The sequence below is a fragment of the Diceros bicornis genome, unplaced genomic scaffold, assembly GCF_020826845.1.
Source record: "Diceros bicornis minor isolate mBicDic1 unplaced genomic scaffold, mDicBic1.mat.cur scaffold_67_ctg1, whole genome shotgun sequence".
Lineage (NCBI taxonomy): Eukaryota > Metazoa > Chordata > Mammalia > Perissodactyla > Rhinocerotidae > Diceros > Diceros bicornis.
In genome coordinates, this window is record NW_026691553.1 from 1,460,150 (window position 1) to 1,487,345 (window position 27,196).

The following is a 27,196-nucleotide window of genomic DNA, read 5'->3' on the forward strand; positions in this document are numbered from 1 at the left end:
AGTGAGACACAGAAGGACATATACTGTGTGATCCTCTCACAGGAGGTCCCTAGGGGAGTCACATCAATAGAGACAGAAAGTAGGGGCCGGCCCCCATGGCATAGCGGTTAAGTGCACGTGTTCCGCTGCTGGTGGCCCTGGTTCGGATCCCGGGCGTGCACCAATGCACCGCTTGTCAGGCCATGCTGTGGCGGCGTCCCACATAAAGTGGAGGAAGATGGGCACGGATGTTAGCTCAGGGCCAGTCTTCTTCAGCAAAAAAAAAGAGGAGGATTGGAATGGGTGTTAGCTCAGGGCTGATCTTCCTCACACACACAAAAAAATAGAGACAGAAAGTAGATGGTGGGGCCAGGGGCTGGGGGAGGGGGGTGGGGAGTCAATGTTTCATGGGGACAGAGTTTCAGTTTGGGAAGATGAGAAAGTCCTAGAGATGGATGCATAGCAATATGAATATACTTAATGTCATTGAACTGTGCACTTAAAAATGGTTAAGTTGGTAAATTTTATTTGTATTTTACCACAATAAAAAAATTGAATATAGCGGCTAGTGACTGCTGTGTTGGAGAACACAGATCCACAGGATGGTTAAAGGGAGAGGTGAGTTGGAGTGAGGGGGTCCGCGGTCAGAAAGACTCTGGTTATGCTCCCAACTCTGTCAGGAACTCACAGTGTGTTCTCAGGCAGGCCATTATTAGATCCTCAGTTTTCCCATCCGTATTGAGATCAAAAGTAAACAAAAGTCCTTGATTCATGGGGTTGAAGTAGGATTAATCCTGGTTTTCTTATCTGTGGGTAATTCTGCCCCCAGGGGACACTGGGCCGTGTCTGGGGATGTCTGTGGTTGTCACACGGGGGTGCTCCTGGCATCGAGTGGGTAGGGCCAGGGATGCTGCTCAACCCCCCACAGCGCCCAGGACGGCCCCCTACAGAGAATGACCTGGCCCTATGTCAGCAGCACCGAGATGGAGAAACTCTGCTCTAGGAAATGCACGCTAACCTACAGTGACAGAAAGCAGATCAATTTTTCCTTGGGGACCGGGGGAAGGGAGGGAAGGTAGGATGGATCACAGAGGGGCACAAGGAAACCTTTGAGCGTAACGGAGACGTTCACTATGTTGATTGTGCAGATAGTTTCACAGGGTTTACGTATGTCAAAATTTATCAAATTCTGTAATTTAAATATGTGCATTTTATTGTATGTGGACTATACCTCAATGAATTGAAGGCCCTGTAATATCCGTTGCCTTCCCTGCTCAATATTTCTCCTTAAAACTTTCCACCTTCTTGGGCCGGCCCCGTGGCTTAGCGGTTAAGTGCGTGCGCTCTGCTGCTGGCGGCCAGGGTTCGGATCCCGGGCGCGCACCGACGCACCGCTTCTCCGGCCATGCTGACGCCGCGTCCCACATACAGCAACTAGAAGGATGTACAGCTGACATACAACTATCTACTGGGGCTTTGGTGGAAAAATAAATAAATAAATAAAACTTTCCACCTTCTAACACATCATATTTTTTACCTACTCGTTTTGTTTATTATCAATCTCTACCACCTCCTCCACCCTGAACACAAATTCTATGTTCTAGGGATCTTTGTCTTTTTGTTTGCTGTGTGAGTAGGTACTTAATAAACGTGAAGTTGATGAAGACTAAACAGTGGTTTGGACAAGAGCCAGTGTCTACATTAACAGGAGCTGATGGGCTGCCTGCAATCTCCAGGACAGCCAGCAGAGAGCAGAGCTGACCAGGCTCAGAGAAGGGGTGGCTTTTTTTTCTGAAATGGTCTTGGCCTGGAGCCCTGAGCATGGGGACGTGGCCAGAGGTTCGGACATCTGTGATCAGTACCAGCTCCAGCCTTGAATCAATTCCCTCATCTACTAATGGCTCATCCATTCATCCATCTGTCGTCCATCCATCTATCCATCATCCTTCTTCCCATTATTCCGTTTATCCATCCATCCACCCACTCACCCATCCAACCGTTCACCCATCCATTCATCATCCATCCATCTTCCCATCCATCCATCCATCCATCCATTCATCATCCATCCATCTTCCCATCCACTCATCCATCCATCCATCCATCCATCCATCCATCCATCATCCATCCATCCATCCATTCATCATCCATCCATCTTCCCATCCATCCATCCATCCATTCATCATCCATCCATCCATCCATTCATCATCCATCCATTTTCCCATCCATCCATCCATCCATTCATCATCCATCCGTCCTTCCATCCACCCATCATTCATCCAGCCATCTATCCACTCATCATGCATCCGTCCATTCTCTCATCCATCCATCTATATATTCATTCATTCAATAACAATATACTGGGTGTCTACTGTGTGCCGACTTTGACAATAAGCAGATATAGAGGACAAAATCATAGCCAGGAGAAGGTTTGGGGAAAATGGTCCAGGCAGACGTCAGGACAAAGCAAAGAGTTAGAACGAACTTAGCATTGTGGAGGAACAGAGAGGAAGCTGGTGAGGCTGGAGCAGAGTGAGTTAGGAGGGGAGAGGAGGAAGGTGAGCTTTGCAACGTCAACAGGGACCAGATCAGAGATCACCTTATGGGAGCATCTATTGTGTACCTATGATATATACCCCACATGTGTTCTTCTATTTTAATCCTCAAGACAAAGGGTGAGGGTCATCTCTACTTGCTCTTGACAGCAGAGGCTCAGAGAAGCAAGGTTAATTAACGAAAATCCTGTTAAGTTGCCAGATTTGAACCCAGTCCTCATGTTTATCTCTTGCTCACAGCTACCTTTGGACCCAACTCTGTCACCATCAACAGATTCTCTCATCTGCATTTGAATTCTCTGCTTTGAAGCTCTCTCCGTCCAATAAGATGGATACCTGGTGTATTAGTCAGCAAGTGTTGTGATAACTCTGTGTAACAAACTACACCAAAGCTCAGTGGCTTAATCAACTGTTCTCATCTTTGGCTCAGCTGGTCTTGGTTCCAAGCTTTGGGTTGGCCCATGTATGTTCCATGCAGGGTGAGCTGGTAAATGTTTAACAGCTGGCTTGGGGGTGGGGGGCATTTATGTATCACCTTTGCCAATCTCTATGGTGTAAATACTCCTGCTGGGGCTGATTTCAAGCTGCCATTGTGACATCATTGAATGCAGAGCTGGGAAGAGATGTGCAGTAGTGGGCGATTATATACTGCCTTGGTCTTTTCAGGCTGCTATAAGACGGGGTGGCTTATTGATAATAGAAATATATTTCTTGCAGTTCTGGAGGCTGGGAAGTCCAAGATCAAGGAGCCGGTAGTGTCTGACAAGGGCCCACTTCCTGGTTCATAGACGGCTGTCTTCTTGCTGTGTCCTCACGGGGCAGAAGGGTCCAAGGAGCTCTTGGGGGTCTCTTTTATAAGGGCACTCATGCCTTTATGGGGGCTCCACCCTCATGACCTAATCACCTCTCAGCCCATCTCCTAACACCACCACATTGAGGGTTAGGTTTCAACATATGAATTTGTGGGGACACATTCAGTCTCTAGCATATACTATTTCCACCATACTATAATATAATAAATAACCTGAAGAGCATAGGAAATGTAATAAATAACACCAAGAGAATGGTAAAACAATCAAACAAATAGGAATACTGAGTTTCAAGTATTGATTACCTTTGCTTTAATTATAAACTATTTAATTGCATGTTTATATAATTTAATGTTTGATACTGGGTGTGTTTAAAAACTGGGTCACAAAAATTCCTAAATATTCAATAGGTTCTTGAGAGCCAGTGTGAGCTGGCTTCAGCACACTGCTGGTTCCACTTGTCTGTGCTCACCTTCCTGGAGCCGGACCACCACCAGGGGCTGTGTGCCTCTGGGAGTGACCTCTGAGCACCTGCTATCATCCCATTGGCCAGAGCAAGTCAGGACCACGCCCACCACCTGTTGGGCCGGCACAGACTCTTCCTACATTTGGAAGAACAGCTTCACCTGACAAAGTGTGCCGATGCAAGGAGGGGTTAGGAACACGGAGGAACAAATCAAAAAACCACATCTGCCATCGCGCATCCTTTTTTTGTTTGTTTGTTTAAATAACAGCTACCGAGATATGTCTGGGAAAAAGTCAGTTCTCCTCCTGGGTGCATCTCCTTTACTCTCCCACTACTACCACACTCACACTTCTGACACTGGATGTGTGGGGTTTTTTTTTTTCCCACACCAGGCCATTCTCTGTGACATAGGCTGGGTGTCCTACACATTAACTCAATTCTGACACCAACTACCTGGAGATAACATCAGATTCCACAGGTTAAGGGCTCAGTCCCACAAGACTGCCCCCACTTCAGATACCAATTGCAAGTCCAGGCTGTCACCTGTGCTTCTGACCGACAGGCTATAGATCGGAGGTTCCCACGACCCCCTGCTTGGGTTCAATTAATTTGTGAGAGTGGATCACAGAAATCAGGAAAACAGTTTACTTACTGCTCGTTGGTTTATGTGATAAAGGATCCAGATGAACATCCAGACGGAAGAGATGCATAGGACAAGGTGTATGGGAAGGGCCATGGAGCGTCCATGCCCTCTCCAAGCACACGGGTCTTTCAGCACCTCCACGTGTTCACCCACCAGAAGCTCCCTGAACCCTATACCTTTAGGGTTTTTTTAAATAATTTTATTTATTTATTTATTTATTCCCCCCAAAGCCCCAGTAGGTAGCTATATGTCATAGCTGCACATCCTTCCAGTTGCTGTATGTGGGACGCGGCCTCAGCATGGCTGGAGAAGTGGTGCGTCGGTGCATGCCCGGGATCCGAACCCGGGCCGCCAGCAGTGGAGTGCGCGCACTCAACTGCTAAGCCACAGGGCCGGCCCCTATACCTTTAGGGTTTTTATGGAGGCTTCGTCACTTAAGCATGACTGATTATTAACTCCACCTCCAGCCCCTCTCCCCTCCCTGGAGGATGGGGGCAGGGCTGAAAGTTCCAACTTCTAATCACGGCTTGGTCCTTCTGGTGACCAGCCCCCATCCAGGAGCCATCCAGGAGCTGCCTCATTAGAACAAAAGATGTTCCTATCACCAGGAAATTCCAAGGATTCAGGAGCTCTGTGCCAGGAACCAGGGGCAGACACCAATATATATATTTTCTACGATTTCACAAGATATAATTTACATACTATAAAATTCACATTTTTAAAGTGTACAATTCAGTGATTTTTAGTACATTCACAAAATTGTGCAACCACCACTACTATCTAGTTCTAGAACAGTTTTATTACCACAACAAAACCAAACCAAAAACTAAAAACCCGGTCCTCACTGACAGTCACTCCCCACCCCAATCGCAGCCCCTGACAACAACAAATCCACTTTCTGTGTGTGGATCTGTCTGTTCTGGACATTTCATATCAATGAGATCATACACTCTATGTCCTTTTGTGTCTGACTTCTCTCACGGATCATCAGGTTTTCAAGGTCTATCCACGGTGTGGCTGTGTCAGGGCTTCACTCCTTTTCATGGCTGCATCATATTCCAGTGTGTGGATGGACCACAATGTTTATCCATTCACCCGTTGATAGACTTTTGGGTTTTTTCCACTTTTTGACTACGAATAATGCTGCCATGAACATTCATGTATGAATTTTTGTGTGTACCTATATTTTCATTTCTCTTAGGCATATAGCTAGGATTGGAATTGCTGGTCATATGGTAACTCCACGTTTAACCTTTTAAGGAACTTCCGGACTGTTTTCACAGCAGCTGCACCATTCTGCATTCCCACCAGCGATGCATAAGTGTTCCAACTTCTGTACATCCTCTCCAACGCCTGATATTGTCTGTCTTTTTGATTCTAGCCATCCTAGTGGGTGTGAAACAATATTTCCTTGTGGTTTTGATTTGCATTTCCCTGATGGCTAACGACATTGAGCATCTTTTCCTGACCTCATTGATCATTTGTATATCTTCTTTGGAGAAACAGACCCCTTGCCTATTTTAAAAATTTTTTATAGAGTTGTAAGAGCTCTTTATATACTCTAGACACAAGTCCCTTATCAGATATCTGATATGCAAATATTTTCTCCTATTCTGTGGGTTGTCTTTTTATTTTCTCAGTGGTGTTCTTTGAAGTACAAAAGGTTTTCATTCTGATGATGTGTAATTTATCCAAATTATGTACATTCGTATTCATAGTTTTTGGTAGGCAAGTGCTCTCATTTCCCTTGGCTACATATCCAGGAATGGAATCGCTGGGTCATAGGTTAAGTGTATGTTAGTTTTAGCAGTTGACGTCAAGCCGTTTTCCAAAGCGTTGTACCAATTTACAATCCCAGCAGCAGTGGGTGAGCATTCCAGTGCTATCTGTTCTTGCCAACACTTGGTTTTAACAGCAACATTTGTTCAATGAATACGCACACAATGTTATGGTGCCCATCTGGCAGATGAGGAAGTTGGGTCCCAGAAAGAGAGGTCGTGTTGCCCTGGTCACCCAGAAGGTCAATGGCAGAGCAAGAGCCATGTGGTTCAAAGTCAGAAAACACCTTCTGCTCCTGCCTTTGATGGGTGGAGTCCCAAGGGTTGTGCCTGGTGCCCGGGTGAGCGATTGGGTACCTCCAGCCCCCTGAGACACCAATTAGGCTGTCTCAGGTCCTTGGTGTCTGGGGATGAGGTCCCAGCAAAGAAGCCATTGTCTTGCATCACCTGTGGTCCTGGTAACCACAGGCACCAGGTCTGCTGGGAGGATGCAGAGGGGCTTACAACTCCTGTTGAGACAGCGGTGAGCGTTGGGCTGCCAGGGAGCTGGCTAAGGAGTCTGGCCGGCAGGGGTCCTGGTCCTAGCCAACGCTGCACCAGGAACTCAACCCAACAGTGTGATCCTGGGCCTTGGTTTTCCCCAATTGTAAAGTGGGGTTATGATATTCCCTGTTGGCCTAATCTCATGGGAAGAAGGAAGATCAAAGGAGTTAATTATATTGACATTGATAATAGTAATAATGGGCATACTTACTGAGCATTTACTATAAACTTTGCCTATGGTGCCTCATTTAATGCCCTTATGCAATTCATATAAAATTCAGAGGATGATGACTCTTGTCCAAAACACAGACAACCGCTAAGGGCAGAGGTGGGATTTGAACCCACTTTTATTTCTACCTGGGAGTCCTACCTTTAATATTCCTGCAGAGTGAGGCTCTGATTGGGCCGCTAAGTCACCGTCCAATGCCCCTATTGGCTAGAGCTCCAGGCCACTCGATAGGCTGCTTCCTCACCCTATCACTGGCTAATTTGGCAAGGGATCCAATCCCTGTCACGGAACTGTGGTCACATGATAGGATCATGTGATCACAAATGTGGCTACTCAGCCCCAGGAAGTGCTTCGGGCCATTTTTTCAAAAGGCTGCTGTGGGTTTGGCAGGTGTTTGGATTTCTAGGTAGGAATGCCACCTAAAATACAGCACCATCCAGTTAAATTTGAATTTCAGATCAACAGTGAATTTTGTCTAGTATAAGTATGTCCCATTCAATATTTGGTATATAATTACACTAAAAAAACTATTCATTGTTTATCTGAAATTCAACTCTCACTGGGAATCTTGTATATTTATTTGCTAAATTTGGCAATCCTAATTTCAGGGACTCTCCACTGCAGACGGTTCACAGGGAAGAAAGGGGAAAAGGATAGAAGGGAGAGGCTAATGAGGACTCTTATCCCTGCATGGGGACAAATCTGTGAATTGTCAATCCTGGCCCTACTTGCTCCCACATATTACAGCCCCGCCTTCCGCTAATCCCCTTCTCTTCTTTCCTCCCGTGAAGAGGACCGTTGAAATATATCTTATTTCTCTCTCCCCCTTGATTCTTTTAACATCCACTGGAAGTTCACTGGAACAAATTTACCGACCCCATTAGGCTAACGCAAAAGCTGTGTCTCAGAGCCACTGAATGGCTTGTCTAACATTACACAGAAAAACAGTCTAAAGACCTGGGATTAACAACAGCCCCTTCCCCACCACCGTCCCGTTTACTGGTAAAGCACGTCTGATAAAGACCTCCAGGGACACAACTGTGGTCCCAGAAAGTTAGATTTATTAACTTGCTGTGGCAAGAGAGACTGCACAATAGAGGAAGTATGGGGTGTTTCACACACAAAAAAAGGAGACAGATGATCACAGGATGTGGGGGAAAAGTAGAATTTAGGTACTATTTACATGAAGCACAGTTTGATAGGCTCAAAGCTAGGCAAACCTAAGAGTAAAGAGGTTGGCATTAAGCTTGGGCTGAGTTCCGAACGCAGGGTCCTGTTTCCTTGGAAACTACCAAATGGAATGTTTTGTCTAGACATTCTTTATCTGAAGCTCTGCGTCCAAGTTGGGAATCCAGGCTGCTTCTCTGGGTCAAAGTGACCTGCAGGGTTCAGACCCTCCAGGCAAGAGCAAGACTCTGCATTCAGTCCAATGGGACTGAAAACGGCAAAGAGTCTGACAGTCTATGATTTTAGAGAACAACGTTGTCCAGCACTCTATCTTCAATGTGGTTGACAAAAGCCATTTGTACATACTCATGTCACATATCCTTGTCCCATCATGTGGAACACTTAAAAGTCCACGACACTCAGCACTGGTATCTTGGTTTCTAATACCATTCTCTAGCAAAGGGAACCAGAGATCACTGGAAAAATGGAAGATTCCAGGGCTGGGGCAGGACCTATACAAGACGATCCTGGAGCATCTTGTAGTACCAGAAAGTAACTGTTTAAAAATCCACCACAATGATGGGGGTATGTCAAAAGGATACAGAAATCAACTGAAAGAGCTCCCAATCCCCAAAGCTGGGACAGTTTTTGCTACGAGATAACGCTGTACTGGATTATAACCCAAAATATAACGTAAATATCCATGACTCTGTATTGATATGAACAAATCATTAAATAAGTCAGGGGGGCCGGCCCCGTGGCTTAGCGGTTAAGTGCGCGTGCTCTGCTGCTGGTGGCCCGGGTTCGGATCCCCGGCGCGCACCGATGCACCACTTCTCTGGCCATGCTGAGGCCGCGTCCCACATACAGCAACTAGAAGGATGTGCAGCTATGACATACAACTATCTACTGGGGCTTTGGGGGGGGAAATAAATAAATAAAATCTTTAAAATAAATAAATAAATAAATAAATAAATAAATAAATAAATAAATCAGGGAATAGACAGATCTCCCAGGCAGAAGAAGTCAAAATAATTTGCATAAATACTCAGCCCTCAAGGAAACGGAGCATAACTTCCACCCCATACGTGTGGGTTGTGTATGGGAACTTCCTTCGAAAGAATATAGGATGGAAAGTGATGGGGAAAGTAAATTTCCAGTGGAGAAACCTGACAAACAAGCCTCAGCCAGGTGATCAAGGTCCACATCAACAGTGATAGGTCATGTTGATAGCATGGACCCTTGATACGATGGGATGGGAAGGGCGCTGCACCTCTGTGGTCTTCCTCTCTAAAACCGATAACCCAAACCTAATCATAAGAAAACTCCCAAACAAACCCTAATTGAGAGATATTCTATAAAATCCCCAACCAGTGCTCCTCAAAACTGCCAAGGTTATCAAAAAACAAGAAAATCTGAGAACGTGCCTCAGCCCAGAGGTGCTTAAGAAGACAGACATGATGACTAAATGTCACATGGTAGCCTGGAGGAGATCCTGGAACAGAAAAAGACCATAGAACTGTCAAATCCATAGAAACAGAAAGTAGGACGGTGGATGCCATGTGCTGGGGGATGGGGATGGGGAGTTAGTGTTTCATGGGGACAGAGTTTCAGTTTGGGAAGATGAGAAAGTTCTGGAGACGAATGGTGGTGATGGTTGCACAACACTGTGAATGTACTGATGCCACTGAACTGGACACTTATAAATGGTTAAAATGACAAATTTTATGCTATGTGTGTTTTACCACAATAAAAAAAGCAGATCTGGAGACTCTAAGAATTCTGTGTGGTTGACCAGGTGGCTTCTGGAGGCTTCCATCGTGTCAAAATAGCAAAAGAGAGTTTGTTTTTGTTTGTTTGTTAACCAGCATGCTCAAACCAAATGGTATAATTCAAAGCCAAAACTTGGACACTTGAGGCTGTCCAGGAGTGGTCTTGCATAATTCCTGAGAGATATGTCAGGAAAGGGAGGGCTTCCTTCAATCACAGATCTCCCTACTGCACACCCATTGGGAATCTCTAAGTGTGAAACTATTTAGAGATTCTAGGAAAGCTCCAAGCTCTTGGGCTGCCCCGGAACTGAAGGCTGACCCCCAGCTTGAGGCCAAGGAAGGACTGGGAATAAGGAGGCCTAGGGTGTAGTTAGCAAGACAAAGCAGGAGCTGGAACCCCAGAGCCCCAAACTCCTGGCCAGGAGAGGCAAGCTGGGGGGCATTTCAGTACCACGGAGAGCTCCGAGCTGCCCAGAAAGAAAGAGAATCCAGATCCTGTCAAAGTGGGAAGGATGTGGCAGGGCTGGCTGAGAGGGGTGGGGCAGATGCAACCTCAGACCCCAGAGACTTTATGGGCGGGGCATGGAGTGTCCTAAAATAGCTCTGCCTACTTTACTTAGTGAGAGACTGGGTTTCCGCTTTTCTAAACCCTACATTCAGCCCTCATTGCCTTCCTCCTGCCCACAGGTGCTGGGGGCCCTGCCTGTCGCAGCACTGGTTAATATCCTGGGCCCTGGAGTTAGACCAACCCGGCGTGACCACTGACTAGCTGCTTGCGACTCAGGCAGGTCACTGAACCCATCTAAGCCTCAGTTTTTCAATCTGTAAAATGGGAGGTTTATAAAGTACAGGAAGCAGATAAATGGCCCCCCCAAAGCCGTCCGCATCCTCATCCCTGGAACCTGTGGATATGTTAGGTTATGTGGCAACAGGGAATTAAGGCTGTGGATGGAATTAAAGTTGTGAATTAGCTGATTCTTAAAATGAAGAGTTCATCCTGGTAGACTCAAGGTAATCAAAAGGCTCCTTTAAAGCGGAAGAAGGTCAGAAAGATGGCAGCTTGAGAAGGACTCAGCCTGTTGCTGCTGGCCTTGGAGATGGAGGAAGGGGCCACGAGCCAAGGAATGCAAGCGGTTTCTAGAAGCTGGATAAGGCCAGAGAATGGACCCTCCCCTGGACCCTCCCCTAGACCCCCCAGAAAGGAATGCAGCCCTGCTGACACCTTGATTTTAGCTCAGTATATTAGTCAGCGTTCTCTAGAGAAACAATCTATGCATGATAATGAATTTGTGTTGTTTTAAGCTGCTAAATTTGTGGTCTTTTGTTACAACAGCTGTAAGAAACAGATATGGAATGAACGTTCCTCATGGGATCCTTGAAGGATCAAGTGAGATTGTGTGTAAAGTGCATTTCCCAGCCCAGGCATACAGTCAGCGCTCAATAATTACAGGCGGTTTAATTGCCAACCAAGGCCCCATTGCAGGGAACTTGGAAGCCCTGGGCTCCGGAGAGGTCAGTGACCTGGATCTCGAAGCAGAAGGAACCTGCAGCAATTCACTGCGGTCGCTTGTGAGACTTTAAATTGGCCGTGAAGAGCTGGCAGCTCAGCTATTTCCCTTACAAGGGAAATTTGGTGAAATCACTGAGATTTCCCAGAGCATCTGGAGACAAGCTTTCACCTTCTGCATGCCAGACTTTGCCATGAAAAAAATTCCGGTTTGAGGACCTTGTGGGGAGGATCATCAAGGCTAGCAGCTAATCGAAATGGTCACAAGCTAAATTTCCACTGGAAGAAAATACCTGTGTAATGGAGGTGAGGCTGGGAGCTGAAGCTCCTGGGATTCTATGGGGGGTGGGGGGGAGGACAGAGGAGGAACCCACTACTTCTTGTGCTTTGAGTCCTCATCATCAAGAGCTCAGCAGACTACGGCCCTTGGGGACAGATCCAGCAGGAGAATGTTGGTGAGGTTCGTACCATGTTTGGGGACTGAGGGAGGCTTTACTCCAACCCCCCGAAAGCTTGGTGGGCACGGCTAAGCTGCTCGTTCTGAGAGGCGAGTATTCTGATGCCTTACATCACAGGCTGGCATACTTCCTCTAAAGGACCAGGGAGTAAATATTTTTGTCTTTGCGGACCAGGTGGTCTCTATCACAACAGCTCAACTGTGCCGTTGTAGTGGAAAAACAGTCACAGATCATGTGTAAACAAACACGTGCGGTTGTGTGCCAATAAAACTTTATCTACAAAAACAGGGGGTGGGCTGGATTAGATCTTGTCTTAAAGCAACCCTTCTAAGGGGAAAAAGCGTGGGTCCTTAAAGTCTCCCAAAATGGCCTCAAGAGGTCTGGAAGCTTCCATTCTTGTCCTCTTGCTGCCATTAGAACATCATGATGTACGGAAGACTGGCTCGCCTACTGAAGGATGAGACAACCAAGAGCAGAGATGAGACAACCCAGGTGAAGCCCTCTAGACTAACCGGCCTACTGCTGACCCACTAAAGGACCACATATGTGTGAGTGACCCCAGGCAAGACCAGCAGCAGAACTGCCCAGCAGGGATCAGTCCAAATTGCTCACCTACAGAACAATTAAATGATGGCTGTTTTCAGCCACAAAGTTTTGGGGTGGGTTGTTATGCAGCAATAGATAACTGATACGCATCGCTAAGCCTAGAGTCAATGGAGCGGGGATGTATGTTTTGACAACTGTACCAGAGACCCTGCAAACTCCATGGCAAAGGATGTGGATGTGCCTAGTCCCGCTGTAGGGAGAGACTCAAATCGTTGGGAATAGCAATCTACTTCTCTTTCCTTCCAGTTACAACCGCTGTACTGTGTTTCTTGTGAGCCAGAAAGAGGCTACTTATAGGCAAGTGTATTTTATGCATGTGTGCGCATATGTGTATATTTAAATACAAATAGGAACTTGTTCTACACTGAATCTGCACCTTGCTTTTTCCATATAACATCTCGTGTACATCTTTCCCCATCAGGACGTCTTTCCAAGGTTACATCTGCTGGACGACCTTAAACTTGGCCCAGAGATTTGTGATCCTCCTTCCCTGCTGACACAGATGCATCGTGCTTCCTGTCTTGCCAAGAATGATCTCACTGACCCCAGGACAAAGCAAATGAGGCAAGAGGAATACAGCAAGAGGACTCCCCAAGGGTTCTAGATTTCTGGGGTGGGAGCCTACCCTTGTCTGCAAGGCTGGTTATTATGGTTCTGCTTGCTACCACTATTTTTTTTTTTAAATAGTGATAAATACACATAACATAAAATTTATTGTCTTAGCCATTTTAAGTGCACAGTTCTGTGGCATTAAGTACATTTACATTGTTGTGCAACCATCCTCACCATCCATCTCCAGAACTTTCTCATCTTCCCAGACTGAAACTGCCCTCATGAAACACTGACTCCCCCTCCCCTCCCCCAGCCCCTGGCCCCACCATTTACTTTCTGTCTCTGTGGGTGTGACTCCTCTAGGGGCCTCCTGTGAGGGGATCACACAGTGTCTGTCCTTCTGTGTCTGCCTCATGTCACTGAGTGTCATGTCCTCAAGGTCCATCCACGTTGGAGCAGGTGTCAGAATCTCCTTCCTTTTTAAGGCTGAATAATGTTCCCTTGTATGGACAGACCACATTTTGTTTCTCCATTCACCTATTGATGGAAATTTGGGGTGTTTCTGACTTTTGAGTATTGTGAATCATGCTGCTGTGAACATTTGTATACAAGTATCCGTTTGAGTCCCTGTTTTCAGGTCTTTTGTGTATATACCCAGAAGTGGGATTGCTGGATCATATGGGTCATTCCATGTTTAACTTTTTGAGGAACTCCTGAACTGTTTTCTACAGCAGTTGCGCCATTTTATATTCCCACCAACCCAGACCTGGTTTTATTTTATTTTATTCCCTTCTTTCTTTTTTATTGAGATATAACATACACGTAAAAAGGACACAGATTATCAAGTGAACAGCTTAATGAATTTTTATCTGTCTATCATCTATCTATCTATCTATCCATTTATCTCCCAGTAACCACCACCCAGACTGCAATGTAGAAAATATCCAGCCCCCAGAAGTCCCATATGCCTCTGCTCAGTCAATATCCCCCCTGAGACAACCTCTGTCCGACTTCTGACGCCATTCATCAGTTTTTCCTGGCTTTGAATTTCATGTAAATGGAGTTATAAGTAAGCCCTCTTGTGTTAACGTTAGACTGCCTTCACCTGACCATTGTGTCTGTGAGATTCATCCACGTGGATCAGCAGTTCCCTCCTTCTCAATGCTGTGTGGTATCCCTGTGTATGAATACACCACAATTTATTCACCCATTCTCTTCTGGAAGGACATCTAAATCATTTCCAGTTGTTGGCTGTTATGAATAAAGCCACTGCGAACACTCTCATGCACGTCTTTTAGTGGGGACGTAGACACTTATTTCTCTGGGGCCTTCACCTGGGAGGGGAATGGCTGAGACATGGAGTATGTACAGTTAGCACTAGCGGATCTTGCCAAACAGTTTTCCAGAGTGGCTGCTCCAATTTGCACTCCCACCAGCAATGTATGGGAGTTCCAGTGGCTCCCCATGCTAACCAACGCTCGATATCATCGGTGTCTTTAATTTTGGCTATTTGGGAGAGCGGACTGTCCACCTGTGGTTGAAAAGATACCAGTGGCCAAGTGATCACGGTTAACATCATCAGTCATGAGTCCTGTTGATCGCATGTGTCCTTGATGTGATCCGATAAGAATGGCATTTTATCACCATTTGAGTCTTCCTCCTCAAATTCCATAACCCCAGACCAACTGCAAGAAAAAAGTCAGAAACACAAACAAACAAATTAAGGGACAAAACATCAGACTGGCCCTTCTCAAAACTGTCAAGGTATCAAAACCCAGGAAAGTCTGAGAAACCATCACAGCCCGGAGGAGCCTGGGACAGAAAAAGGACATTAGGGGAAAACTAATGAAATTCAAATCCTGTGGAGTTTAGTTAGTAATAATGTATTGTTATTGGTTTCCTAATGGCAACAAATGTATCATACAAATGTAACACGTTACAAATGGGGGGAACTGGGTAGAGGGTCCACAAGCCCCGGAAAACTCTGCACGATCCTGGAAACTTTTCTGTAAATGTAAACTATTCTAAAATTAAGTGTGTTTTTAACAAAGGCAACAGTGGATTTCCAGGATTTGAACATGCCTGAGTTTCTTGTCATCTTCGCATTGCTGTTGCCAGCCCCTGGGAAGGTGTGGGTTGTCGGCAGGTGGGTTGCTGTAGGGCCGGAGATGCGGATGGTGGGTGGAAGTCTGAAGCCTCTGGAGGTGTTTAGAACCAGAGGAGAGGATGCGCCAGGTCATGTAGGGACTGAACCCGACGCTGCTGGTGCCCTTTTCTCTTGGACGTAACCATTTCGAGACTCTGTAGCTGATATTTGCGTCTTGGGCCTGAGGATTTGCAGGACTGTGCCAGGCCAGGAGTGCCCGGGACTTCATACCTACACCCCCCACCCCCACCAACCCTCCACCAGTAACTGATAGGAGTTGGTGTATAAGTACCTGGCTCCTTCGCCCAGCCCCTCAGGTGGGCCGATTCCCAGATGTGTGTTTGCACCATGGTCCAGAGTCTCTCTGATGGGAAAGCTCCAACAGCCCGCTGTGGCAGCCGGCGTGAGGAAGAACCCTTTCATGCTGCCTTCTCATCCCTGTCTCATCTCCCCCCACTTCATGCTGTTCTCTGCACCTCTCAAATCAACAACCCGCACTCAAGTCCTTGTTCTCAGCCTCATCTCCGGGGAACTCAACCCCCGACAGGGACCTGACAGTGACGAGAGGAAATGACTCAGGAAACAGCTAGCTGCACGGGGGAGGTGATAGAGCCATCACACCTGGGCTCCTGTCGGACCTCTCCAGCTCTGAGCGGTGGGTGGGGTTGGCAGACGCCCTTGTCATTCCATCTCCAAGGCTTGTCTCAGCCCTGCCGGGCCGCCCCAATCTAGGTCATCTCTAAGGATGACCTAGGGGTCATAGAGTCTCTATGGGGATAGAGTCTCTGCCCTCGAAGGATTCTGGGAGAACCAGCCAGTCAGAATAATGTTGGAGCAGGGTCTCCCCCTTGTCACTGCAGACACTGGGGCCTGGTCATTCTCTGTGGGCTGTCCTGAGTGCTCTGCAGGGTTGAGCAGCATCCCTGGCCCCCTACCCGCTCGATGCCAGAAGCTCCTTGAGTCGTGACAACCACAGATGTCCCCAGACATCACCCAGTGTCCCCTGGGGGCAGAGTCGCCCCGGTTGAGAAGAGCTGTGTTGAAACAGCCAGCATTACCCAGGGCGAGGTCTGCCCCCTTGTTTTCAGCACCTGCATTTATAGCTGCCCCTCCCTCCACCCCGTTCCCCAGCTTCAGGGGTCGTGACATCGTCCCCTTATGATAAATTACATCTCATCAGTTTCTTGCTTGCTGCCCTCTCTAGAATGTATGCTTTGTGAGGATGGCGGTCCTTCTCCGCTCTCCCGGCCGTTTATGTTCCCAAGACCTGGAGGAGTGTCTGCTACGTAGCGGGTGCTTCGTAAATACTTGTTGAAGAAAGGAGCTGAACGAGGGACGAGTGGATAAATGAATGACGCTCACAATACAGGGAGGAAGGAGGGGGAGATTTCCTTTCCAGCTGTGGTGGGGATGGAAGACCAAGCGGAGGGTCTATCCTAAATAGAGTGACCAACCGTCCAGGTTTCCCTGGGACCAAGGGATTCCCCCATTTCCAGCGCTGAGACCCCGACAGTCCTGGGCAAACCGAGATGGTTGGTTACCCCACCTAACCACAACAATTCCAACAGCAATAGTGATGGCAAATAACTTCATTTACCAGGCACCGTTCTAGTACCTTCTACGTTAACTCATTCAACTCTCACAAACATCCCGAAGCCAGGACCGTTAGCATCGCTGTTCAGATGAGGAAACCGTCAGAGGCTAAATCATTCGCCCAAGGTCACCAGTCAGGCAAGCGGGGGGCCAGGATTGGAATTCTGATGATACAGGGTGGGTGTAAGCAGATTCTGGGGCCTGGCCTTGTCTGGGGGTGTCTGGGAAGGTTCTGGAGGAAGTGATGAGAGACCGAGAGTGACACCGGAGGGAGGAGTCTAAGGAAGAAGGTTCCATGCAAGGGAACAGCATGTGCCGATGGCCCTGGGCCCAAGGTCACACCTGGCCAGGGCTTGCTGCGACATCCTTCAAATGGTGGGGGATGGGCACGGGGAGGGGGCGGACGGACGGGGAGCAGCTGCCTGTGAGCCACACTCTGGTCGGCTGCCTGAGTCAGGGTCCGAGAGGTCCCTGGGGGGAGACAGAGGGGGAGGGGAGACAGAGGGGGAATGAGGGAATGAGGGGGGAGGGGAAGAGATGGAGGAGGGAGGGGGAGAAAGAGAGCTATGGATGGAGACAGGGGGATGGAGGAGAGAGGGAGACAGAGAGTGGGAGAGAGAGGAGAGAGAGAGGGAGGGAGAGAGAGGGAGAGAGAGGAGGAGAGAGAGAGGGTGACAGAGAGAGGGAGAGAGAGTGAGAGGAAAGAGAGAGAGGACAGACAGAGAGAGGGAGAGAGAGAGACAGTTTCCTGAGACACCAGCCCCAGCCGCTGCTGTGTCCTACGGGATGAAGGCTTAAAATAGCTCCCAGTGCTGGGAGCCTGGGAGCGGGAGCCTGAGGTGACTGGCTCTGCTCCCTGGAAGGAGGAGGGGCGGCTCTGGGCTTCGGGTTTGGGTTTCTTAGGCTGGGAAGGGGCTGCTGAGCAGAGACGGAGCAGGGACCTCAAAGGCCATGCTTAGCTCACAAAGCTGAGCCACTTCCAGCTGTGTGACACGGGGGGGGGGGTTATTCCTCTTCTGAGTCTTCCGCTGCTGTCACCTGGATGACCCCAACTTCAGCCTCCCCGCCTCTCGCCTGTGTGCCCCTGGGCACGCCGCTGCACCTCTCTGACCCTCAGGCACCTCACCTGGGAAAAGCAGCATCACCTGCCCTGTTGGGAAGACGGGACACTGAAGCGAGATACAGAAGAGACAAGAGGGTGGCCCCCTAACTGGCACATAGCAGGTGCCCAATTATCATAGTCCGGTGGCTGTATCAGTGAGGGTCTCCAGACAAACAGAATCGGTGGGCTGTGTACACACACACACACGCACATGTCAACACAGACGTGTGTATATACACTACATATACACACATATACGTATACAGATCTTCCTCGACTTACAATGGGGTTACGACCCGGTAAATCCATCATCTGTTGAAAACATCGTTAAGTCGAAAAGGCATTTAATCCACCTAACCTACCGAACACCGTAGCTTAGCCTAGTTTGCCTTAAACGTGCTCAGAACAATTACATGAGCCTACAGTTGGGCAAACTCATCTCACACAAAGCCGATTTTATATAAAGTGTTGAATATCTCGTGTAATTTATCGAAGACTGTACTGAAAGTGAAAAACAGAATGGTTGGATGGGTACAGCTTGGTTGTCAGGGTATCGGTTGTTCACCATCGTGATCATATGGCCACCTGGGAGCTGCAGCTGTCAAGCGTCATGAGACAGCATCGTAGGGAATATTACTAGGCCATGAAAAATGCAAAATTCAAAATTCGAAGTACGGTTTCTACCGAATGCGTATTGCTTTAGCACCACCATAAAGTCAAAAATCTGTTAACTATCCGTTGAACTATCCTGAACTATCCTAAGTTGGGGACATCTGTACACGTATACATATATAGAGTTTTATTTTAGGGAATTGGCCCTCCTGACTGTAGAATTGGCAAGTTAGACATCTCCGGGGCAGGATCCCTGGCTGGAGACCAGGGAAGATTCGACATTGTTGATGGAGTCAGAGGCCGTTGGAGGCGGAGTTCCTCTTTCTGGGAAACCTCATTTTTTTCTCTTAAGGCCTTCAACCGATTGGACGAGGCCCATCCACCTTGCAGTGGTAACAATCTCCTTTACACAAAGTCGATTGATTTAAATGTTAATCTCATCTGGAAAATACCTCCGGGCCACATTTGGAGTAATGTTTGTGGGCGCCTGGGCCAACGGCGTGGACGCATCAGAGTCACCATCCCCATGGCATTTATGGTACTTTCCTTATTTTCCCCCATGACCACTGTCATGACTACTCCAGCTAAAACGTCAGCTCTGTGTGTGGGTAGGGCATTTCCTTTTTGCCAATACTAAGTGCCCAAGGTCCGGCGCCTAATAGATGCTCCATAATCAGCATTCTTGTGGAGCGAGTCGTGTACTTTGAGCTGGAGCAGAGGCTGGACGCAGCCTCTCCCGTTTAGTGAGGAATTATGGCTTTATAAGGGAGGGGCGGCTCCAGTCCTCCGAGGGCGGGGCTCGAACCCGCCACCCCAGGCCCCGCGGGGTCTCCCCGGGTCCCCCGCTTCGAGCCGGCGGGGGCGGGCGAGGGCAGCCGAGGACGCGCGAGTGAGCGTGCGTGCGTGCGTGCGTGCGTGCGGGCGGGCGAGCCCACGGGGCGGGGCGGCGGGGGGTGGCGCGCGCGGCGCGGCGGGCGGGGCAGCGGGCGCGCGCCGCCTCCTCGCGCCGGGCCCCCCCCGCGCGCGCGCGGCGAGTGGTTCGGCCCGGCCCCCGGCTCATTGTGCTCGCCTCACGCCGGCCCAAGATGGCGGCGGCGCTGGAGGCCCCGGGCCTGTGACTACAAAGAGGGAGCCGGGGGCTGGACGGGAGCGCGGCGGCGGCGGCGGCGGCCGAGGCCCAGGCCGGGCCCCCTCCCCTCAGCCTCCCGCCCGTCCGCCCGCCCTCCGCGCTCGCCCGCCCCGCCCCCGCCGGCGGCGCCCCGCCCCTCCCCCAACCGCCCGCCTAGCATGGTGCGGCGGCCGCGCGCGCCGACATGGGCGAGAAGCTGGAGCTGAGGCTCAAGTCGCCCGTGGGCGCCGAGCCCGCCGTCTACCCGTGGCCGCTGCCGGTCTACGTGAGTGCCGCCCCTGCGCGCCCCTACCCGACCCCCGGACCCCCGCCCCGCCGCCACACACCGAGCCCCGAGCCCCCAAGGCGCTCCCGGGGACCCCCGTCCCCGCCCCGCCGGGGCCCCGGCCGTTCCGGGGACCCCGCGCCTCCCGGGGACGCCCGAGCCCGGGCTGCCGTTGCCCCGGCGGGGCTGGGACCCCCGTGCCCCCGTCCCTCGTCCCCCGTCCCCCCGGCCGGGACGAGCCTGTCGGTCCGTACTTTCTGTCTTGACATTCGGGGTTTCTCTCTTTTTCTCGGCAGTTGATTCTCTGCGCTGTCAGTGTGTTCGGCTTTTTTATTTTGGAGGATACCCTTTTCTCCTCCCGGCTTTTTTAATGGGGCGTTCTGTCCCCCGATGTGGAGTGGATGGGCTGGCCGGACCCTTGGAAAGGGGGCATTCTGTCCCCCGATGTGGAGTGGGTGGGCTGGCCGGACCCTTGGAAAGGGGGCATTCTGTCCCCCGATGTGGAGTGGGTGGGCTGGCAGGACCCTTGGGAAGGGGGCGTTCTGTCCCCTGATCTGGAGTGGGTGGGCTGGCAGGACCCGTGGAAATGGGCCTTTCTGTCCCCTGATCTGGAGTGGGTGGGCTGGCCGGACATGTGGAAACGGGGCATTCTGTCTCCTGATCTGGAGTGGGTGGAGTGGCCGGACCCTTAGAAACTAGGCATCGCCCCCCCCTCCATTGAGTGACCCTTGGAAAATGACAGGCCGAGCGGAAATTTACAAAGGCGTTCCCGGGGCGATTCCAGAAATGCGGGGCGCGGGGTGGGCGCCCCGGCCTCTCGCCCCCAGGGCGGCGGCGTGGGGCGTGTGTCCGTGTCCCTGGGTCCACGCTCGGGCTGGGCAGTGTGCCGCTGGGAGGGAAACCGCAGCAGACGCCGTGGGCGGGAGTCTTTGGGGCGCCCTTTGGCGCGCTCGGCTTGCGGGGGGGACGGGGCCTCCAGGGGACCCGGCGGGGAAGCCCGCGCGCCCCGCCTCTCGCGCGCGCTCCGAGTGTGTCAGTTTTTGGAAACGTCGTGGCCGGGGGCGGGGTCGGGGCGCAGGGACCGCCCGGGGGCCGGTGTTGGCACCTGGCCCTGGAGACGGCTTGAGGCCGGGCTCCGGCTGTTCTGGTTGGGCAGCTCCGGTGTGCGTCCGGGCGGCGGGCGGCCGAGCAGTGGGCAGGGCAGGGAGACGTCCGAGGCGAGGAAACTGAAAGTGGGGAGAACCGTCAACTCCAACCGTTCCTCCGGCCTCCGCCCCCCTCCGCCCCGCGCAGCGCTGGTCGTGTGCTCGTAGGCTGGCCAGTGCATTGTTTAAAATTTAATTATTTCTGGATCCTCAGTTGACGTGCAGTATAAGTCACTTTTCTTAGCGTGCAGTTCTGGGAGTTTTGGCAGAGCCATGGCAATCAGGCAGCAGAGCAATCCCATCACCCCTCAGGGTCCCTTCTGCCCCTTTGCCGCCAACTCGCCTCTCACCACCTGGCCACCACTCACCTCCTCTCTGTCCCTGCAGGTTTGCCTTTCCAGAGTGTCAGATAAATGGAGTCAGCAGCCTGTACCTTTTTGCTTCTGGCTCCTTCCACTCAGTAGAGTGAATCAGATTTATCCAGTTGCTGCCGGTATCTCGAGTCCCTCCTTTTTCTGGCTGTGTCGTATTCTACTTTTTTGTTTATCCATTCGCCTGCTGTGGGATGTTTCCAGTTTTGGGGGGATTACAAATAAAGCTGCTCTAAACATCTCGGGGCAGGTTTTGATGTGAACTGGAGTTGTCACCTCACGTGGGAAAATGCTCATGAGTAGGACTGTGGGGCCTGGGCTGTGTGTGTGTTTAACATTTCTGCATCTTAGAAACTGGTGTTTTTGAGTATTGGAAGAGTTAAGGAATCCACTGTGACCCAGCATCCAGGCATTTGATACTGAGCTGGAAGTTCATCCACAGACAGTCACCTTGTCCCCATCACTGTCTTTTATTCGGGACGGAGCAAGGACACAGTGATTTGTAACTGACTCCTTGTTGTAAATAAGGCTGCCCGTGTTAGGCGCTGGCGGGACCGCTCTCTAGTGGCAGGCGGTTCTGAACTGCAGAGCGCCTTCCCCTCGCTGGCGCGGAGCTCGCTTGGCAGGGGACGGCCGTGTGCTGCCCGCCTGGCCGGGCGCTCTGCCTGCGGTCAGCAGGCCCTCTCCTGGTGTGGTTGTCCCACTACCAGGCCAGCGGGCAGGCGGGCCCGGGGACATTCTCAGCCAGCTGCAGGGGCGGGCAGCAACCTGCCCACAGTGGTGTGGTGACGTCTGTCTTCCTTCCGTGCCCCCCCCCGCCGAGGAATTCTGCTTTCTCACGGGAAATGAGGGGGCACTCCTTGATCAGAGCTCGTGTTTTGTGATGACTGGGTGGTGAACACATTAAGAGAACAGGCTACTTGAGCAGCTTAACTTTTCGGAAGGTCAGATGACTCATGTGGCCACACGTGTGCAGCGACTGAGCCTGTCTGTCCATTGATTCATTCATTCCTCAAGCATGTCCTGGACGTTGACACCGTTCCCGGGGGCACGAAGGACAGTAGACACTGTTCCTGTTCTCATGAGACTTGTCAGTGAGGAGGGCAGGTGAGCCGTGAACACAAGTTCAGCAAGTTGTGGTGCCAGTGGATGCCATCAGCTGAGTCCCAGAGGGAGGGGCCGCCAGTTCTGGCCTGGAGGAAGTGTGGACGACCTCTTGGAGGAGGAGCAGCTGTAGGAGGAAGTGCCAACAGCCACCACTGTCCACACTCGGAAGTGGCCAGCCTCGGAAATGGGCTTTTTCGAAATTGACACCTGGGTGGGGAGGCAGGGCGAGTTTTGCTCTTTCTGTGACCTGGGTTTCCCGGTAGCCACTCACAGTTCCTGGGGGCCTCTCTAAAGCAGGTCGGCCCTTCTTCTGGTGGGAAAATGAGGTCTCAACTTGGAAGGGAGTCAATGCTCTCTTCGGTTGCCTGCCAGCCGGGCGAGAACCGGCGAGGGCGTGCTGGAGCCCTTCCCCTCCACGACTTGCTAAGGCTGTGGGCGGGGAGCGGCCCCAGCGTGACTGTCCCCGCCCTCGGCTTCCTCCTGGGGAGCCCACGATTCTCTGACGAATGCCCGCTGAGCAGTCGTGCCCTTCATGCGGGCGTGAGTAGTAGAAGTGGGCGGGCGGGTGAGCCATCGCTCCCGGTGACTCAGAAGATATTTCTGATCTGACCTCTGCCTGGGTGAGTCCTGCCTAATCCTCGCTGGGGTGGCAGGCAGGTTAACCCTTCCTCGGCCTCCTGGGAGTGAAGAAGCCAAGTAAAAGGGGAGGGCACGTGGAAAAGCGTGGTATCCCATATGTGGCTGTTAGTTTCTACACTCTGGTCCCTAAGATCCCAGTGCCTGCTGCACTCTCCCATCCCTATGGGAAGGAGCCCGAGGGAGCCGGGGACTTGTGATAGTCACTAGGGAAGCAGTGGCCGAGCTGCCGGGGGCCCGGACCCTCGGGGAGCTCCCTCCTTTTATTCTTAATTAAGCTTTTAATTCTGAGATAATCACAGATTCTCACACAGCGGTAGGAAATAACTCAGAGGCATCCCACGTCCTCTTCACCCAGTTTCCCCCTCGTGGTGACATTTTACAAAACTAGAGGACAAGATAATTATATTGGTGACATTGGGACAATCAAGATACAGAGCGTTTTGGGGTCCCCTTTTGAATGCGGGGCCCGCAGGGTGCTGACCGGCTGCATCTGAGCACCTGGGTCCCGGCCGCACGCTTTCCTCCCGGGAAATCTCTCTTCTTGCTCTGTCTCTCTGACGTGCCCTCTTCTGGTGGTTCTAGTGCATTCTCCCCCCGACCCGTACATGAGCCTTGGTGTCCCTGGCTATGGGAATCACCTCCCCGGTTCCCCTCTTGCTCAGGCTTGAACACCTTGAGCCTCCTTCTCTGTTCCTTCAGGCTGTCCCTGCCGTTCCCGCCAGCCGGGTCTCCTGCTAGCCCGTGTCTGAGCGTGGCGTTGAGTGATTCCTCGGGTGTTTCCCGAGGACCCGCCTCATTTCGGGGGCTGCCAGGGTGTCTCCCTGCGGTCCTCTGCAGCCCACGTGTGGCTCCCCCTCACGGGCCCGCCTGCCTCTGCTCCATGTCCTTCTGGTTCCTTCCCTTCCTGACCAGCCTTTCTCTTTCCTTCTCGGATTCTCTCTTCTCCCCACCCGCGTCCACTGTGGCAGGTCTCGCCCGTGGGCTCTGTTCCGTGGCCCCTGTGTTGGACAGGTCCCTCTTCCTGTCTATAGCCCGGTGCCTGGGTGCTGCTGGCAGGGCCGCTCGTCTTAGATTTCTTATGACCCGAAGGTTGGGCAGTCGAGGGCTCTGCTGCTTTGTCCTGCACGTGACGTTGGATAAATTACACAGTCTCCCTAGGTCTCAGTTTCCTCGTCTCTAAAGGGGTTTCTAAAGTGAGTCGTGGGGGTCCACTGGCTAGTGCACAGAAAGCACGTTAGAGTCATGCCAGTGCGTGTTTCATAGATGTTAACTCTCATGACACTTCTGTCATTTGAAACCCCAAAACTTCTTTTTCGAGGGTGGGAAGGGCTTCCTGGGGCCGGGGACAGAGGACGCCCACCTGCAGAGGGACGTGTGGCCTGCAGGAGTGATAGGAGTCACGTGGCTTAGCTTGGAGGACTCTCTCCGGGAAGGATCCTGCTTTGGAGGCTGTTTTGGCCGTGATCTGTTTAGAGTGGTTAACGGGGATATGTCGCCCTGGGCTGCACGTGCGGCCACTCTGTGCTTGAGATGTGAGGTGAGTGAGGCTCCTGCCGAGGGCAACTGCTGGGCCACAGGTGCTCTGGGCTCACACCTGGTCTGGGCAGAGGGGGAGGGGAGGGCAGAGAGGGACCAGGAGGACAGTCAGCCAGGGTGGAGGAATGTTGCCGGGTATGGTGGCTTTTGAGTTTTTTTTAAGTAACAGCTTTGTTGTGATATCGTTCACACACACCACAGTCTACCCATTTATAGTACAATTCCATGGACTTGCGTACAGTCACAGGGTTGTGTAACCATCACCACTGTCGATTTTAGAACGTTCCATCACCCCAAAATAAACCGTGTCCCCATCAGCAGTCACTCCCCATCCCCTCCCCAGCTCCTGACAACCACGAAACCACTTTCTGTCTGTGGATCTGCCTGTTTTGGACATTTCACATCAATGGAATCAATCACACACTGTGTGTCCTTCTGTGTCTGCTTCTCTCACTGAGCATCGTGTGTTCACGGTCCATCCATGGCGTGGCTGTGTCAGGGCTTCACTCCTTTTCACGGCTGCGTCGTATTCCCCTACATGGGTGGGTTGGGTTGTGGGGTCTTGAGGCCCCCAGTGGGGCATTCATTTGGCCTTCAACCTGGGGATGGGGTGGCCGTAAATGAACTGGTGAGGTGCTCATGGCGACCCCTTGCTGGAGGCACAGAGCAGGTGGAGTTCTCCGGCAGGGCCCGTCTTGGCTCTGGATCTCAGGGGTGGAGTCAATGCTCCCCGCTTGGTGCTGGGGCATCCTGGGTGGGTTCTTTTGGTGGTTCCCTCTGTCAGAAGGGCCTCCTCAGTCCCTGTGCTTTCTCTCTCTTCCCAACCCACCCTCGGCCTTGGCATCAGGCCGAATGGCTTGTGGCAATAAAGTGTGTTCTTTGATGAGGGCAAGAGAGGTTGTGGTGATGAACTCTTGGTTGTCGTGTCCCGCCGTCCACCAGCGTCACTTCACGACAGCCTCTCCGTGAAGACCTTGGCATCAGGGCGCTTGGCACTGTAGAGGGGCTCCTCTGTGGCTGGGCAGTTCTGACTGTTACAGGGGGGCCAGTTTTTATTAGAGCACCTGAAGTTTTCTCGTCAGCCCACCTGAGGTCTTAGCTCCGTCCCCTGGAGCTGCACGGTACACTCCTGTCCTCCTGTGGAGACGTAAGCCCTTCCTGCAGAAGGACTGCTGCCCAGAGGGCGGGTCGTCCCGCGCCTGGTCCCGGCCCTGCTGCGGGTCAGCTCTGAGGCCCCAGGCGTGGCGGTCAGGTTCAGGCTCAGAACTAAAGCCGCTATCAAGTTGTGGAGGCGGCACGAGGTATCGAGAGGCAGCCCTGGGAGGAACAGCACACGGGCCACACGTGCGAGGGCGCCGTCTCTAGCGGCCGTGTTAACAAAGTCAGAAGCAGCAGGTGAGATAAATTTTCATGATAGGTTTTATTTAACCGAGTGTGACCGAGATGCTATCATTTCAACATGTAATTAAAAACATTATTAGGGAGCAATTTTGCTCTTGTGTGTGTACTAAGTCTTTGAGATCTGGTGTGTATTTTGCGCTCACAGCCCATCTCGGTCCAGGCAGCTGCCTTTCAAGTGCTGCCCAGCCCCAGCTGGCCCATGGCTGCCACTGTGACCCCCTTCTTTGTGGGGCTCCTTCCTCCTTGGTCACCGACCGGGTCCACAGAACGCAGCCTGCAGGGCTGTGTGTACACCTTGGGGGTCCCCACCCTGCAGTGAGGTCCAGCGGTCCCAGCTGCTCTGTGGTTCTGGCGGGCCTGCTCGCTGGGGTGGGTGTTCGTCAAAGGGCCTCCCTCTCCTCTCTCCCCTCCTCCAGCTGGACTCACGGCCCCGTAGCATCGCTAGGCCCCTTTCTGATTTTCCACGGCGACTCGAGGGGCTTGGGTGGTGATTCTTCTGTTGGAGTGCCTTTCCGTGACCGTTTGCTCCGGGCCACCTCTCGATGGTGCTGGGTGGCGTTGGGTGGGACTTGTTTGCCCCGTGGAGGTGGGGGCTGTGGGGGCTGCAGGTCTGCTGGGCGGGTGTTTCCAGATGCGTCTCTGCCCTCCACCAGCCTCTTGGATTGCTTGGCCCCTGCAGGTCAGAGTTGGTGCCAAGCAACGGGGACTTGGGCAGCTGGCCCTGCAAGGGGGGTGCCGTGGGGGTGGCCTCAGGAGCTGACCCCCGCTTCCTGATGAGTCACGGCTGGCTGTTCTCACCGCTGTCTATCCGAGCAGAAAGCATTCCCTGAGAGCCGGGATGACTCACAGGTGAGGGATGGAAAGGCCCCTGGAAGGCTGACTCAGCACCCCACTCCCCTGCGGAGACACGATCTGGAACAGCAGCAGCTGCCCCCCCTCTGTCCCCTTTTGCAGCGTGACATTCTTTTGGGGGCCACGTAAGTGCAGTTCTTAAAACTGGTGAAGCTCAAAAGCGGTGACTGGGTGAAGCTGACCTTTTCTGGGAGTGCCATGACAGCGTCCTCGCCCCTCAGCTCGGGAACCAGCGCA

The 27,196-nt window shown here is 51.7% G+C and overlaps 2 protein-coding genes across 4 annotated transcripts in view; both read left to right on the forward strand.

The window, feature by feature from the left end:
- Positions 1-27,196, forward strand: part of SCAMP4 (secretory carrier membrane protein 4) — a 230,835-nt gene that overhangs the window by 174,765 nt on the left and 28,874 nt on the right. The window lies entirely within an intron of this gene.
- Positions 19,607-27,196, forward strand: part of DOT1L (DOT1 like histone lysine methyltransferase) — a 70,297-nt gene continuing 62,707 nt past the window's right edge. The window contains exon 1 of one of the 2 annotated variants that reach the window (XM_058537599.1): positions 19,607-19,908. In XM_058537599.1, the coding sequence (XP_058393582.1) occupies positions 19,828-19,908 (81 nt within the window). In that variant the 5' untranslated portion in view covers positions 19,607-19,827. The remainder of the gene's footprint in view (positions 19,909-27,196) is intronic. The other variant, XM_058537600.1, reaches the window with a different exon arrangement.